This window comes from Anas acuta, chromosome 2 (assembly GCF_963932015.1).
Source record: "Anas acuta chromosome 2, bAnaAcu1.1, whole genome shotgun sequence".
NCBI lineage: Eukaryota > Metazoa > Chordata > Aves > Anseriformes > Anatidae > Anas > Anas acuta.
Window position 1 is genome coordinate 83,108,163 of NC_088980.1, and position 17,659 is coordinate 83,125,821.

The 17,659-nt window shown below is 43.6% G+C and overlaps 1 protein-coding gene across 9 annotated transcripts in view; it reads left to right on the forward strand.

Moving 5' to 3' along the window:
* The window catches only part of CTNND2 (catenin delta 2), a 645,736-nt gene that overhangs the window by 354,561 nt on the left and 273,516 nt on the right, over positions 1 to 17,659 (forward strand). For 6 of the 9 annotated variants that reach the window (XR_011092756.1, XM_068670993.1, XM_068670989.1 and 3 more), the window contains exons 6-7: positions 7,294 to 7,466; positions 15,298 to 16,006. Coding sequence is in view for 8 of the 9 variants with exons in the window: in XM_068670993.1 (XP_068527094.1) it covers positions 7,294 to 7,466; positions 15,298 to 16,006 (882 nt within the window). In the remaining variant the exon portion in view is untranslated. Of the gene's footprint in view, positions 1 to 6,270; positions 6,346 to 7,293; positions 7,467 to 15,297; positions 16,007 to 17,659 lie in introns of all 9 variants that reach the window. The other 3 variants (XM_068670994.1, XM_068670996.1, XM_068670995.1) reach the window with 2 other exon arrangements.

A 17,659-nucleotide genomic window follows, 5' to 3' on the forward strand; every position in this document is an offset into this window, starting at 1 on the left:
TCACTCAGGATATACTAATATTGCAAATAGCAAAATTTAATAGGCTGTGTTTCTTCCTTCCACCTCTAATCAGTGTAAAGGTAGTGTACCAGTCTCTCAGCACTTCATGTCTTCTCAGCAATTACAACAGTTAACTGCTAGAAATGCTTAACTTCTGACACAGTTAAGCTCCTTGGACTCCAAATTCCTAGTGGGTTTCTTACATGAAGTACTCTTTTGCTTATGACCACTGTGGGATATGATCTGGAAATCACTGCTACTGCATATTCAGCGGACAGGGACCTTCTGAAAGAAGGGAAGAGAACATGTCATGACTCACCAGCTCTGATTCCCAACCAGCTCTGATTCTAACAGCTATTAGATTGCTGATGGCTAGGGTGCCTGTTTTTTATCATCTCTCACTGAAGCTCCAGTAGGCATTAATGACTATCCACTGAATCAAAATTCAGTACTGTGCTGATTAACTCTGGTCATTTTTTTAATTTTTTTTTTTAATTTAATTCTTTCGATGCTTAATTTGAGCATCCTTCTTCCTAGCCCAGGACTGTGGATTCCAGCTTCTCTCTGTGTTTGTTTCCAAGGGTGTGAGTAAATCTGCATTCAATTGTCTTTGAATTTGGCAATGTCAGGGAGTGTTAAATCCCTCTTTTTGCAGGAAGACCAGCAGAAAGAAGCATCCCTTTAAAATGTGGAGCATGCTGATGTAGTTGGTCTGCTAATGACATGGGGTAGCCCAAACTGGAGTGAATTACTGAGATTTGATTTATGTTCATATGTGTCTACCCATACTGCTGATGTGAGGACAGGCTGCCTCTGTTAATGACCTTCTGCCACCCTGCCACACCGTTCTGTGACCTACTAGGGAGCTGGTTTTTGGTGCTGCTCCATTGCCCGCATGTTCTAGCCAAGTGGCTGCTGCCTCTTCCCAGTGCTGCTCTCTGCCCCGGGAAGGGCATCTCTGTTGCAGAAGTTACTGATTCGACATAGCAATGAAGTCAACTGCTTTTCAGCTGAACTTCTCGCAGTCCCATGCAAAAGCTTACTTTTACAAATGGTATTTCTGATAGACTAAATCTCAACAGAAAAAAGAAAAAAGAAAAAAGAAAAAAGAAATCTCAACAGAAAAAAGAAAAAAGAAAAAAGAAAAAAGAAAAAAAAAAGATGTAAAAAATGACTAGCATTTCAAATGTAAAAAAAATGACAGCATTTCAAATAATATAGCTACTCTTTTCCAGCACTGTATTTTTTAATTGACTTTATACTGTACTTTCAGTTGGTACATTTTCTCTGTAAGCACGCTTTACTTTCTTACACTTAAAATATCTTAAAAACTGGTTTGTCTCCTACTGAAATTGCCAGGTGTACTTCAATGGATTTGAATATAGTAGCCTTAGCCCCTGAGGATTTCTGAGCATACAAAAGTGGACATTTTGGACCTTCCTTCATTGTGTAAGTGGGATTGTTCTGATGAAATGTAGGTAAAAAGTCAGTTGCACAAGTTAAACAAATTTCTGTGCTGAGCAACATGATACTGTTTAAAAGCAAACTGCACCTTTTTTCAAACAACAGAAAGCTTTTTTTATCTTGTTTTGAGTAGGCTGAAAAGTGTTGTTTGAAAAAAAGGAAACATAAGGTATGACCTAAACAGAAAAACATAGCAAAATAATTATACGGATAGAATTTTGTTGTTATGATTTTTGTTTCCCTTACTGGTCTATAATATTTTGTTATTTCTTGGATAAGAAGTAGAATGAAAAGTTAATGTGTATTTTTTCTATTTTTTATGTGCATTTGTAACTATTTTTTTCATTGTCTTAGAATTCACTGGTAGAGCCAGAACAGTACCTGCAGGTACTGAGAAGTATCTTGTTATTCTGCTGTTCTGAAACAATTCTGTCTGTATGCAAACACACACTGTATAAGAATTACTTATTTTAAAAAGAAATCAAAATGGAAGTTTTGGTTCTTGCTCTTTTTTTTTTTGTTACGTGGTTGGCTTGGATTTTTTGATTCTGAATGTTGGAAGATGGAAGAAGAGGTGGTCTGAAGAAAGCAGAATGGGCAGGCACAAAATATGATTTCCAAAGAAAATATTGCACTTAAAAATAAAAGGACAAATGTTTTCATAATTTTTCTTTTCTTTTTTTTTTTTTTCCATTTTTGACACAGACTTAGATGATTATAATCAGGACTCTTTGTGTGACTTTGACTTCCTGTAACCAACTGTTACTATGATTTCACTGAATTAATAATAATCTTATCATTTAAGACCGCTCACTTCCTTGCTTTGGTTTTTAAATAGCTATGCTTCACCAGATTGCAGCATTGCACATTGTATTATCATCCAGAAAGAAGTACAATGGCTTGAGGTGAAATCCTGCCATGCAGCACCTTATCCTCTACAGGTAAAGGGCTCAGTAACAGCCCCAGCCGTGCCTGGTGAGGCTAATTCTGCAGCCCCACACTTCTGCAAGCTCTGTGACCAACCCTTGCCAGAAGCAGCGAGGTGCTGCACAGCTTCTCTTTCGTCAGTGGTTTGTGATGGAGTCTATTAATCAGCAGCTTATATTTATGGCTGTATACACCATACTTAATGCCATAAATCAGCTTGTTCACAGTAATGCCAAACTCTGCTTATTTTCTGGAGCGTGTCCAGAGAAGGGCTACGAAGCTGGTGAAGGGCCTGGAGCACAAGTCCTGTGAGGAACGGCTTGAGGGAGCTGGGGGTGTTTGGTCTGGAGAAGAGGAGGCTCAGGGGAAACCTTTACAACTGCCTGAAAGGAAGGTGTGGGGAGCTAGGGGTTGGCCTCTTCTCACAGGTAACTGTGGTAGGACCAGAGGAAATGGCCTCAAGTTGTGCCTGGGAGGGTTTAGGTTGGAAATTAGGAGAAAGAGCGGTCAGGCATTGGAATGGGTTTCCCAGGGAAGTGGTGGCATCACTGTCCCTGGGGGTGTTCAAGGAAAGGTTGGATGTGGTGCTTAGCGACGTGGGTTAGTGGGTGATAGTGGTGGTAGGGCGATGGTTGGACCAGCTGATTTTGGGGTCTTTTCCAACCTTAATGATTCTGTGATTCTCAAGTACAGTGTGGCAGAAGGGCAAGTGTAGTCCTTGATGCTAATGTCCTTAGTGGTGGGACTCAAAGTAGGCCAGAGTCTTGCAGGGGATCTGCTCCCCTTCCCTGTTGACCTTGAAGTAAGCGTGCCAGGTACTAGCAGGTACTCCAAAGCTCTTAAACTATTAGGCTTTTAAAGTAGAAAAAATAATAACCTATAACACAACTGACTTTAAGAGCAGTGGGTAATACAAGCTAATGAAAAGGGCTTCCACAGAAACTTTGGAAGTTTCCCTCACTCTCTGAATGGGTGACTTTTCATCTAACCCTGCCATGCCTTCTAGCACCTGGGTTTCCAGGCTGTGAAGGAAACTCCCATTTGCCTTCTCTGATTCCTGGAGAAGTCCTGTGCTCTCCTTCACCCCTGAGGTTTCCTTGTGGGTTGGCTCCCTGATGTAGGAATGTCCTTCATCCTCTTCTGTTCCCTTCTTGCCTGGCCTTCTCCATGCTCCAGAAGCTTTCCCCAGCTTTAGTGCACTTTTGTTTCCCAAGCAAGGTGCACACCCAAGAGTTCCTCACCGAGCCCTGCTCCATCTTTAGAAGCTGGTCCACAGTGGTATGTCTTATGGTGTGATGGCTCTGATTTAGTACAAATGTGAAATTTAGGAAACTATTTTATTAGTGATAGGAAATTATTAGGAATTTAGTATTATTAGTATTATTTAATTAATAAATAGTATTATTTAATTAATAAATAAATAAATTATTTAATTAATAATTAGGAATTTAGTATTATTAGTATTATTTAATTAATAAAATAATTTAGGAAATTATTTTATTAGTGATAATACAGGAGGAAACTGACATCCACTGAATCAGTACAAGTTTGGTGCTATCCACCATGAATAACCCACCACTAATATTCTCCCACAAGAAGAACAGGTGTTTGATTTAATGGTGAAAAAACATATGGGAAAACAGGTAGTTACGTCCTCCCAAGCAGCAACCACACAAAATGTAGTGCAAATATTTGAAGCAGTATTATAAATACTCGGTATCTGCTAAACTGAACCTTATGAAGCTGGAGCTGTTTTCAAGCATATTTTAAATTGAAGATTGATATTTAATTATGTAGCATTAAGGTAACAAATGAGATTGAATTATTCCAATAGCTAACTGCTGATATAGAGTACCTGACTGAAAATAAAGAATTTCCAGTTGCTTTAATGCTTCCAAAAACAAATGGAAAATAATTGCATACACAATTTCTTGTACTAACACAATGGAGTGGAAATTGTTGCCAGGTAGGAAGAGTAGTTTTCTGTAAAGAGCCATCAGTAAGCCTTACCATTTATTTCTGTGTACAGCAGTACACAAACAAACCACTTTCTTCTCTTCTGTGTGAGCTGCAGGCTCTTCAGAGGGTTTGTTTGTGCCTTCAGATTGAAATCTCAAGAATCCTGATGGGAGATGTGATCCATCTTTTCCCTATCAACAAGATGGGACTGCATGTAGTCACTAAATCCTAAAAAAAGGAACTCATGTTTTTTTCAAGATCACTCTGATTTCAAATGTACCATGCAGTCTCTATGCTTGTTTTAGACTTAGTTATTTGCAGGTGAGCAGACTCAAATTTGTTCTACTTTTGGTTGAGAAATGAGGGTATGTTTGAAATTTAAATATCTGTCTGTTTCTCTCAAATTACTTTGTAATTACTTTACTCAAATACATGTAGGTTATAGTAGCTCATTACTGCTTGTTAAGGTACAAAATAAAAACTTTTACCTAATATTTAGTGAGTTCACAGCCATGTGCTTCAAACTTCCTAACTTTATTTTTTTCTTTCGTTTTCCCCAGTTTGGATATATTTCTTGAAGTGCATTGAAACTTTTAGGCTAAATGGTGCAGGGAGCCCTTGTATGTGATCCTAGCTGGCTACGTGCATTCCCTAGTGAGCAATAGTAATATGAAAAGAACGCTTAAAAGCCAGATGCAATGAAAATTTAAACATATTGAGTTCATAGCATGTGATAGTTTAATCATTATTTAAGCTTTAGAAATGTCATAGCATAATTACTTTAAGAATGAGTTGAAACACTTTCATGTGCAAAAATTTCTTTCTTGCTTCAACTTTTTTCCCCTCCTGGGAAAGTTATGCTTTTGTGAATTTTGTGGACTTAATTGTGGCAGTTGATCGTAGGCAAATTTTCAGTGAAAATTCAAAATCTGAAAGGTTAAAAGGTTAATATAACATCTAAAATATATATTTTGAAACTATGCCTGTATTTTCTTTATGATTGTTAAAGAAAACTATGAATATTTTTTTTATTAAACAACAAGATTTGCAACAAAAACAGTGTAATGGAAAATGCTTAGTAAGGGTTATCTGGGAATAGAAAGCTACCAGATACTGGCTTTTTAAGCATCCATGCAGGATTAATTCAACTTTCCTGTGCGTGTGATATTAATAACCTCTCAACATACATGAAGCCCTGCCTCCTTCTGTGCTTGTAAGGAAAATACAAGGCCCAGAACTTATTTTCTAAATTTGTCCTAGATCTGGAATATTCTGATGAATGAAGATTGATTTGGCAATTGATAAACTGTCGATATGTAAAATAGTGTCATAATCACTGTCTGCACTCAGATGCGAGCGATTCCACTATTACACAGCCTACTGCATTTTATTTTTTTTTTATATAATATGAGCCATTCAGGTTGGATTTGGGAAAATGTCAGTTATAATGAGTCTGCTATTTCTGAGAAACAAGCTGGGGAAAAAATATTTTCCATGTTAATTTTGGGGAGAAGGGGGGTTGTTTGCACATTTTTAAATGGAAATCTTTTTAATCATCCTCTTAGCAAAGACTTACAGGACACAAAATTTGGCATTTGTATTAGAGATGTATTGGGAATTATTTCTGGTAAAATTCATTGAAATTTGACTGTCGTAAGTCTCTTTAAAATTTTTCCATGTGTGCTCCCGGAGCTAAACCAACATTATCATTTCACATCCCTTAAGGTTTGTGTCACCTGCTGTGCTCTCTTGAGCTTGTTTGTGCTAGCCAGCACGTGAAGGTATCGTCCCCGCGGAGCCACTGAAAATGCTGTGCATCGTAGCTGTTGGGGTGAAGCTAGACTGCCTTGTAACACGTGCAATGCCCCAGGCATAACCCTCGTCTTTTCTCTCCTCTTCTCTTTCGCTTGCTGGGCCCAGACACCACGGAAGAGTCAGCTAGTTCCTTGAAAACTAGGAGAGACTGCGATCAGAGATGGCATAGGGGAGGATTAGGTGGGTATTCTTTAGTGCAGCTCTTTGTGCATGGGGACAGGAGGAGGTCACTCAGCAGTGGTCCCGGGAGGTCCCGTCTCAGCCACGCGGACAGCGCGGTGCAGCCAGAGCCTTCCCCTGCCCCGTACACGCTCTCACAGCCAAAATCAGGAAACCTGCTGGGTGGATGTGATCAGCTCCACTGCTAGCAAACGAACCTAATGAATACGGGAGCATGTTCGAGTTTTGCGGAGCAGCTAAATGCCTGTTGAAGGTGTCACTGTTCATACTCCCAACGCTGCACGAACCTCTCAGTTTGGCAGCCCCAATCTGAGCTCTCTGCCTGTGCTGTGCTCTCCTACTGTGTGCTACTGTGATGGGAAAGACAAGATAGGCTGACAAAATAGTCATCAAAAATTCACCAAGATCAGGGTGAGCTCTACATGATGAGAGGAGCTATTAATATTTTAAAGGCTGCCATCCATCCCTACAGGCACCAAAGTATTGCATCACCGTGTGTACACTGCAGAGGAGCAGCAGTCAATAGATCCGATGTGCTGGGGCCTGGGGAAGGACAAATTAGCATTTCCCATACTGACCGACTGGGTGTAATTAAGTGAAATAAACAGGCTTATCTGGGGGAAAAAAAAAAAAAAAAAAAAAAAAAAGGAGACTCATAAAGTATTCTGAGCTGAATACTTCTTTATCAAATCGTTTGGTTGGCTTTATTTAGGCTTGGAATTTCTTTCCCAGACAGTTTGTGACTCTTGAAGAAAGAGGCATGCTCTGTAACTTGAATGGCATAACACTGCTGATTGAGGGGTAAAGAGACGTTTTAATTTAGGTGACTTTTATTACTGCAAAGCCAAAATGTGGCACGCGATTGACGCCTCCAAGGGCTGCCCGCTGCACAGCACCTGCATGCTCTTTCCCTGAGACTTGCTGATGGCTCCATCCCTCTCCCTGCAGGGCCCAGCCTCCTGTCCCAGAGCGCTCTCCAGCTCAACGCCAAGCCCGAGGGCTCCTTCCAGTACTCGGCCAGCTACCACAGCAACCAGACCCTCGCCCTGGGGGAGACGGCAGCCGCCCCACTCCCGGCCCGCAGCGCCCAGGCCAGAGGTGCCATCCAGAGCTACAGCCAGGTAGGTTTCCTACAGCTGCCCTGCGCTCTCCCACCCAAAATCGTGCCGGGGAGCGGCGAGGAAGGAGAGCTGCTCAGTGCTCACCAGCTCTCCGGTGCTTGCCTTTCTGCCTTGCTTGAGGCATCGTGCAGCGGGGTTGAGTTACCGCCTTGATTTCTGAATAATAAATCTGAAGCGGTTTGGCTTGCATGGTAGTAAAATAATCCCGATGAGAAAGATTTACATGCCGGTTTTACTTTCTTGCTTGCATATTTGGTGGTTGAATGTTTATCCATGTAAGTTTGAAAATTGTGCTGCTGTGCTGCTGGGGAGTCACGGCGAAGGACTAGTACCTTGCTGCGTTGGTATCAGGTTATTTCAGAAAGCACTTAGATGCCAGAGAACTAAAACAAAGTGACACTAGATGCAAAATCTGCTTGGGATGCCAAGCAGAGCCGGGTGCTGTTGTCCAAACCTATGTGTAAGAATCACTTTTTGCTTTTTCTTTGCCATTCTTTAAGTCAAACAACTGACCAGAGAGCCACATGTACAAATTTGTTTCAGATACTCATGAAAACTTCCTCAGTCTCTCTTCCTGTCTGAACGATTGCCTCCATTTCTGACACATAACCCTCTCACCTTTTGTGCTTTCCAGCACGACATCGAAGCCTCTCACTGGGAAGTTAAGCTTCAGTTCAGACCAAAATTTCTCAAAGTATTTATGCTTCTGTACATAAACCAAATCTGACTGGGTTTCACTGGTCAGTTCAGGTTATTTTCTCTTTTTAGAATGTAACTGCCACAGTAAAGCAGACTATCTCAGTGTGACACTGGGACACGTTACAATTCAGGATTCTCTAGAAGTGAGCTGCATTTGAATTTCAAAGCCTTAAATTGCTAAGAGATTTCAAGTATTATATAGTCATTGCACAGCTTGCGGGATACCAAGAGACATACAATATTCCATTCACCCAATTTGCTCAGAAAAAAACCCAAAAAACTATTCTCCAAGCCTGAGAAACGAAATAAAACACGGTTAAATTTCATTTCAGATTGGGTATGTATTTTTTTTCTTCTGTCAAGGGTTTAAAATGAGCCCATGAAGTGGCCAGGTCTCTGGGTTTTCCCATGTTTACCAAAGAGGCCTTCGCTGATGCTCTTGGGGACTGGAGTCAGCGGGAGAGCAGGACTCCAGAAAGAAAGAAGGCAGAGGCTTTAATACCTGGCTGTAGCCTGGGCAGATGTCATCAGGAGCTGTGCTTTGTGGAAAACATCGTAGCCAAGGGTTAGCCTGAAAGGCTGGGGTGCATTCTTCAAGGAGTCTAGAGAAAGGAGTGAGACAACGGGTAAGGAACAGGTTATAAGAGCAACAGAGCAGTTGAAACAAACCAAAACAGAAGAGATGAGAGAAGAAGAAAGAACTGAAAAATAATAATAAAAAATAGTGGAAGGAGGGGAAAAGGTAAACATGCAGTTGCCTAGGGTTTTGAAATATTAATATTTTTAATAAAAAATTTCTCATAATGATGGAAAAGGATGAATTTATGAAGAGGGAGAAGAACAATGATCTAGATTTTTTTTCATTTAAATCACACTGAACAGCCATTGCTTAGTTCTAAAAAATTCTCACAAATCACCTCATTCACACAGAACTGGTTACCTTCAGTAGGGTTACTAGTAAGTTAGCAAGGTAACCTTGCACATCTTTTATTTAATTAATTATTTATTTCCTTATTATATGTTCCTCCAGCTTATGTGGTAGATGTTCCTGCAAAGAAATAACTCATGGAACATAATAAATATTAGTTCACAGCATTATATTTCAAAGGATGCTTGGCAACTTCAGTTAAAATATATGTTCAAAATATTAACAAACTGCCACATAAACTATGAATTAACACCATTAAAAAAAAAACAAAAACAAACAAATAAACAAACAAACAAACACATATAAAGGATGTTTCAAAGGGTTATACAAGAAAGGGAAGAGTCAGTTAAAAAGTTCTGAATATGACCTGATCCCATTGCTGATCCCACAATTAAGGGGAAAAAAGTCGATCCTTGGAATTGTTTTGCTATCCCTATTATAATTAAAATAAGCCTCAGGAGTCATAACTGCTCAGATTGTGACAATTTCCTTTTCTGCTTGTGCGCAAGGAGTACAGCTATCTGATCATGACTGATAGCCCAAATGTGTGGGAAAATATGTAAATAGTCCCAAGGCCAGCTGTGACAGCAAGAACAATTTCTGAAAATGCAATTGTATAAAAACCAGGAACTAATTAGTCTTGGGATTTCCTGTATAGCGCTGCAAAGTGCAATCTAACATTTTTGTCAATTTGGAGGACTATGTTATAGATCATAGAGTTTTTCCAGTGCTTTGAGTATACTTTAGAACAAAACTTTAATCTTCGAAGTGCCACGGGAATTGAATTTCTTAGCAATGACTGCTTCTGTGGCAGGAAATTATTCTGTTTCCCAGCTGAGAACAGCTTCTCAAACGTGGTGTCCAGATCCTGATACGTGCTATATTGATCAATTACCGTTATTTGCAAATAGTCGGTGGTGGCTTGTGTTAGGAAAAGCAGCAGGTTTTGCAGATGAGTTACTCAAAGGTGAAGGCTCTGTTTGGACAACATGCAGCTTGGGAACAACTGATGGGGTTTGCTGTCACAGTGAGAACAGTCAGCTTACACTGTAGATATATATAATGTATATCCTATAAAACATAGCATGTAATACAACCGGTGGGCACTGGTGTGCTCTGCCATGTGTTTGCAAGGAGAAGGGACAGGAAGTAAAACTAGTTAACATTTCTGGATGAAGATTTTTTTTAGCTGATCATGTAACTTTCTCAGAGGCTAACCAGCAACCGAGGTAAATCACTACTGTGTTTTATCCAATGCTCCTAAAGCTTCTGGACTGAACGTGCTGGTACAGGACTTGAAAACCCCTAAAAACAAACAAACAAAAAAACCCTTGAAAAATTATTTAACAGTTAATTTTCCAACTTGTTTTCTTCCTCCTATAGCCAGGTCGTTAAGTTCATACTCATCAGACCACTGCATCTCACTAGCCCTGTTTAGAGTATTGGCACACGGGCACCATAAAGAGTTCAGTCGTCAAGAGAAAACTGTAAGTTGGCCCTTCTCAGTTAGAGTGTTTCCCCCTGCCACGAGTCAGGTGATGAGCTGCCTGGTGCTCTACCCAAACAAGATCTAAAATAAGGACTCCACTTCTGGTAGGATGTGGCAGATGATGAGCTGTTTAAAATGGGATTCTGAATATGAACGTGAGAAGTAGAGGAGGCAGATGAAATCTTGGGACAGATTACTCTTACTACTGCTACTCGCAGAGAGCAAGTCACCAGCAAAGTTTATGTTAGTGAGAAATTGGGCTGCAGGAGGCTGGTTTGATCCTACAGGAGGTAATGACTGCAGCTTGCAGTGCTGCTTTGCAACCAGAGCTTGACCATCTCTGGACATCCTGAAATGACCTCACACAATTCTGTCTGTGGATGTGGAAGATGACAATGGCATTAGCTACATTCATCTACCTGTGACCTTGAATGACCAGGTCAGGTAGGCTGACAAGTTTTCCTAATAGTGTTGGGGTTTGTTTTGAAAACACAGTAGAGATGGCCTTGCACCAGTCATGACCTTTGTGTTGAAATTGGGAGAAATAAATAAAACACGCCACAGCTGAAGGATTCCCAGGTGTGGTCTGGCATCTGTTACCATATGAGTGCATTTGAACAAAGGTAGCGTCTTCCTAGTAAGGTCAGGAACTTACAAATGACAGCAAAGAAGCCTGGCAAGGGAAAGACCCTTCCATAGCTGCTGCCCAAGGACTGAAGTCTGCATCATGAAGACAAGGGAGGGATTGTTAAGCACTTTCCATGCCCTCTTCTGCCCTTCGTACAAGAGCATCGATAGAGGTTTGGGACCAGAGGAAGGTGATACCTTGAGATAAGCCATATGGGAGTTTCTTTGAGTTGAAAAATAAAATAAAATACAATAAAATACAATAAAAATAAAAATTCCTCAATAGACTGGGAAGTCTTGCAATGATTGAAAGATCACAGAACATCATTAGGATTCTGAGAGTTGGATCCTTAAAAGACAGCACGGGTCTTTCAAAACCCTTGTAAGGATGATCGAGTTTGCTGCATAAAGCTGACAGCCACCACAGATGTTCAAGAAGCCAGAGCAGCAGTGTTTGAGCAGCCCGGAGAGATGCCTTCCACACAACTTGAATGTCCAGCTGGAAAGTCCTTCCTAGAATCAAGACAAAGGTCTCCTCGTAGGCAACAAAGTGCTGTATACGATTGTCTTCACAGTCACCAGATGTGACCGTCTTTTGGGAACCTGCCCAGGAAGCTGGGAGAAGTCTCAAGGAGATGTGCTGGTGTGCTGGGGATTGAGATGTTAAAGGCCAGAGAGCTAAACGGACTGAAAACTTGCTCAAAGGTAACGCAACGTTTCAGTTTCTTCTGTTCTGTCAGGGAAGTACACAGGACATTGAGCACAACCCACGGTTTCCTAAGGGTAACCGGTACCGTGCCGCAAATTTTCCAGCGTGTTCCTGGAAAATGTAACTTCATTTAATTCCCAAGAACTGGCTCTAAAGTCATTTTGCATCCTTATTGCTGAGACGCTGCCAGCTGCATTGACAGACATTCTGTTCCTTCACACCTATGAAGCACAGAGGTACAGACTCTACCAGTTTTCGCTTTTGCATTTTGGCACGCCTAGGAAAAAATTAATTTGAAGGGATTTTAGGTGATACACCAAACACATCTGCTGTACCTGCTAATACATACCTGCTAATGGTCATTTTATTCTCTGAGACCTGGACTGTTCAGGTTTTGCTGTTTTTACACATTGCTCTGCCCTTTGGGAGCAACCTCCAAGAATCAGCCCACTGATGTTTCAGCAATTAGCAGCCCAAAGTTTTGCTTAAGCTGTCTAGCCATATAGGATTTTCTAGCTCCTTATCCATGAATAATTTTCAGCAGAATAAATAATGCAGCACGGTTATTTGCCCCTCTCAATACCACTTTATGAAACAGCAGTCTTGTCTAGCAGTGTCTTCCATTTGATCTTTTTCAGCTGAAGTTCTGATTTAAATTTTCAATTTAAATTGACTTCAATAAAAGCAGAGGCGCTGAAATTTGGTGCATTAAAAGTGTGAATAATGGCAGGCAGGCAGACATTGGTTAGGGTGTTCTCTCTATTCCACCATAACCTAACTGGACACCCTCAGTAATTTTATGTATAGAGCTCTGCAGATCTTGTTTTGCCAGGATCAGTAGGAAATGATATTTTAATAAGATTAAATAAGGAAAGAAAATATTTTTCATAGCTATATTAATGTTCTTGTGCTTTTTCACGCAATTCTGCTGTTAAAAAGGAGACGACAGAACCCACATATTGAATCCAAAGAAGCAAAACAGGATCTTTTTCTTTGGGATACTGGAAAAACTGAAATTTCTGAGTCTTAGAATAGATATTTACAGGGCTGGAGAAATAAAGTCCTTCATTTTTTTTCACGTCTGTGAAGTAGATTGATGAAGGAGGATATAACAACTGGAAAGCAAATTTGCTCTCAATTTATTAGTTTAAACACAGTTTCATTATCAGGTTGACAACAATAATGGATAAATGGAAAAATAATGGAACAAATACCATTGTATTTCATTCCTCCATACAAAGTGTAATGTCACATCACACGATGAACAATGACATATGGTTGTCCTAAGCAACAGACAAGGATAAACCCAGGGAGAATCTGAAATGCATTTTGCCTCTAAAAACACGAGTGGAAAATAAGAGCACACACTTGTTCCTCTGAAAAAAATAAGAACCTCACAACAAATTTAAGACAGGTCTGAGATTAGTCACAACTCAGAAAATACTGCATGCTAACGTTTGCGTTGCAATCTGTTCATCCAAAAGTTCTCTCCTTCACACGGAGCAAATGCTTGGCTTTTTACAAAGTGCTAAGCACTGTGTTTTTAATTAAGCATTTAATTCTCGTATCCTCTACTATATCTCCTTCCTTATAGCAGACCATCATGATGTGAGGGATTTTTTTTTGCCTTTTTTTTTTTTTTGAATTAGCACTTGCAGAATGCTTACAGCTTTATAGAGTGAATATGGGATATTATTGGTTTACTTTAAATTAATTACTGTAAGTCCTTAACATATCAAGCAGTGTAAAAGTAGATTAGAAAAGGAAATTATGTATACATGATGACAGGGCTTGCCTAGAATCCTTAAAACCAGTGACAAATTTAAGTTACCAGGGTGTTTGCTACACCTTGGTAACGGTCCAAAATACTGCATTTTGTAGCAATTTTGAGTATTGGAAAGTACACTACTATGCCAGTCCATTTTAACAGTCCAAAAGGTACTTTGTTAATGAGAAGCAATGGATAACATAGCTGGTTCACACAACCTTTTGTCATGTGCAAACTTTGCTTTGTACGTGGTGTTTTAAATCTTGGCAGCCTGCTTTTGTTTTGTAGAAGGTGTTGCCACAGGGTTTAAACCTTGAAAATGAAAACCGTGCTCTTGTCAAGTGCGTTATTGGAAAGCCAGCTGCAGATCAGCCCTTCTCTTCTCTTTAGAGATGGAGAGAAGCTCGGAACGAAAGCAGCTTTTAAAAGTTCTCCCATATTCCCAGCGTTTGCCTTCCTCATTTTTGTAAAGTCTTTCAAATGAGCAGCTTGGAGCTGTCGGCCACGTACGAAGGCTTCAGGACGCACACGTTGCGCTGTGGGACCCCTACCCCCTAGTTGCATGTCCAACCCAACGGTGGTCAGGCTCCTGGCACCTGCGGGCCCCCTGCCTGCTCAGGACTCACGGCTCACCTTAAATCTGTCTGTAGGGATATAGAGGGCTTGGCCATTGGGGAAGCCTCCTGAAGCCCCTCTGGGAGGTTTGGGTCTGTCAGCACTCCCTGGGGTGCTGGTGGCCTCCCTGCTGCTAACTGAGGGGCTCCTCCACAGCCTTGCCTCTTGTCCATGCCTAGGGAAATATTGGGTCTTCCCCCAGGAACACCAAGCGTTCAAGATGAGGGGCGGGGCTGCAAAAGTTAAATGCAGGAGGCGAGGGACTGAACATTTTTCAGTGGGAGGAGACTGGCAGAAGTATGGACCTCCTACACGCTGCGCTCCCATCGCTTGCCTTGTCCTCAGCTCCTGCCCCAAACCGCCTGCTGGGTGTCCCAGCAAGGATAAGCCGAGTTTCATGCCGGGAACTCGGTGCTTTTATTTATGTGTTTTGGTTGTTGTTTTTTTTTGTTTTTCCTGTAGGGCGATTTTAATAAAAAAGCCGCGTTTCTATTTAAACCCGAAGCAGCGCTGCTGCGGGCACCCACCGCAACTCTGAACCGAGTCGCGGAGCCCACGATTTGCATTTTAAAGGCTTTTCCGCCTCACCAAACAGAGAGAGAGGTGCCCGTGCCTGAGCAAAGCACTGCTCAGGCCGGTTTCAGCTGCACTGGGGGGGGGGCTCGGAGGGATTTGGGGTGCGGAGGAGCCGGCACCGTGCGCACCGCGAGGAGCCAGACGTGGAGCCAGGCGGGGTGAAGCGAGACGCGATGAAAAATCACAAATAACCGAAGAAGAGTGAAATAAATCAGAAGTAAAGAAGTATTATTTATTATAAATAAATAAATAAATAATAAAAGGATGGAGCGAGGTGAGGCGGAGCTGTGAGCAGGTGAGGCTGTGACAGGAGCCCCGGGCACCGTCGGGGCGCCCCCCGTGGCCCTCCCTACCCCCCCCCGGTCCCTCCCCTCCGGGCGCCCCGCTCTGACTCCTGTCTCTGCCTTTTCCTTCCCGCAGCAGTGCCCGGGGGGCCGCGGCGCCCAGCCGGGCGGCCCGGAGCCGCCGCCGCCGCTGCCGCTGCCGCCGCCGGCCGCCGCCGCCGCCCCTGCGGCTCGGGAGCCCTTCGCGCCCAGCCTCGGCAGCGCCTTCCACCTGCCCGAGCCCCAGCACAACGCCGCCGCCGCCGCCCGGCTCCACGCCAGCAGCGCCACGCTGCCGCCGGCGCAGCGGGTGAGCTCCCCGCGGGCCCCGCGGGCCGGCGGCTCCCCCGGCTGGCCGCCGCGGGCCGGCCCCGCTGCCGCCTCCGCTGCCGCCGCCGCCGCTGCTGCCGCTGCCGCTGCCGCCGCCGCCGAGGGCGCCGCCTCCGGCTCGGCGCAGCGCCTCTCCTCCTCCTCCTCCTCCTCCTCCTCCCCGCGGCAGGCCCCCCGCCGCCCGGCCGAGCCCTCCGGCGCCACCGGCTCGCCCCTCGACGCCGCCACCGCCGCCGCCGCCGCCGCCTCCTCCTCCGCGGCCGCACCGCCGGCGGCCGCCGTCCGAGCGAGCTCCCCGCCCGCCGCCCGCTCTAACGTTTCCTCCTCCTCTCCTATCCACCAGTTAAGCTCCGCCATCGGCACTTACGCCACTCTGTCGCCCACCAAGCGGCTGGTTCACGCCGCCGACCCGTACGCCAAGCACTCCCAGGAGCTCTTCGCCACCGCCACCCTGCAGAGACCCGGCTCCCTCGCAGGTAAGCGGGGGGCTGGGGGCGAGCGGGGGGCACGGCCCCTTTCCCCTTTCCCCCCCCTCTTTCCCCTTTTTTCCCCCTTTCCCCTTTCCTTCCCCTCCCCGGCAGCGCTCCGGGCTCCCCTGGCTGCCACCACCCTCATCCCCCTTGGGCACGGGTGGCATTTTGGGGACCCCCCCCCCCCTTCCCAGTGAAGCTGCCCCCCGGGTTTGCAGCCACCACGCCGCGGAGTTTGAGCAGCTCCTGCAAGTGAGGGACCCTCTGCTCAACTGAGCATCCTCCGGCGGTGGTGGTGCTGTGTTTTTTTTTTTTTTTATATATATATATTATTCTTTCTTTCTTTCTTTTTTTTTTTTTTTTTTTTGTGTTCGCAAAATTTCCAGTTTCATTGCTATAGTAACAGCTGCTATGCTCGCATGTTCCCTTCCCCGACATAAATAGACCGGGAGATAAATAGGATGCGCTGAGGGGGTCGGCTGCGTTTCGCAGGCAGGTACACACACAACTTTCTTGCCGGAGTTAAAGCCTCTGCTCGTCCCCTTTCGCCCATCCTTTCCCTTGCTCCAGCACTCACAGAGCTCCCCTCTCAGACGCCTAAAAATACAGGTTCAAGTCACTGATAACCAAACACACTCTTAATTTATCTCATCGGAAGAACTACAGATTTATTTTTTTTTTCCTATATAAAATGTGTGGAGCATGGGTTGGAAAACTTTCTGTTTTTAAAATCTAACGCTGTTCTCAAAGTTCAGGACGTGTAAAAGGACAGCAGCACTGGGCGATGCCGCGACACAGTTGGATCGCTCCTCTTGTCAAATATTCATTAAGCCCTTCTCAAATGACCACGTGTTGTATTTAGCAGCTTACATTAGTATAACTTCTTCGCCCCGCAGTCACAGAGAAGAGACGCTGTTGACCACAGTTGTTAAGTACTGCCGTTGTAGAATAAAGCAAAAATGCAGGATTCCCAAGGACTTTATATTTTGGGGAGTTTTGCAACAGCATGCTATAACACAGTTGTCTGAGTCTCCATAGGCGTGGGGGGAGCTCTCAGTGTCAATGTCATGAAATGTAAACTTTGTACCCCTGTGGGTATCTACCACCAGCATTCCCCTGATTCTCCTTATCTTTGTTCTAGGGTAGATGTGTTTGCTCATGGAGGTTTCTACCAGGCGCAGTCCCTGTTTCCTTCTTTTTTTTTTTTTAGCAGTGGAATTGTGTTGTACTGTTGTTTGTTTTTTTTCTTTTGGAGGTATCTTTTGTAGCATTGCACCGTTAACCCTGCAATGTTGTCTGGAGCAAAATGTGTTCATTAGGGCTTAGGGCCCATCGTAACCACCCCAAAGTGCTTCAGTGGCAGAGCAGCTGTTTGTTCAACACTGGACCCAAGTCACAACATGGGCTTGGACCGTTTTAGGGTGTTTGGCCAATAGTTGTCCTGCCTGGGGTTTGCTACTTCAGTTAAGAAACTGGCATTGATTCTCTTAGGTTGCTTTCGAATAAAAGCTTTTGATAGACTTCTGCGTCTTGCATGACGTCGGTACTTCCCTCCCTGCCTCTTTTTAGGATCTATCGTGAGGAGTTGCTCATGACTGATGCGTAAGGGCTGGGTGAAAGAAAAGCTGATGGATGCATGCTTTTAGGAAAAGGCTGGTG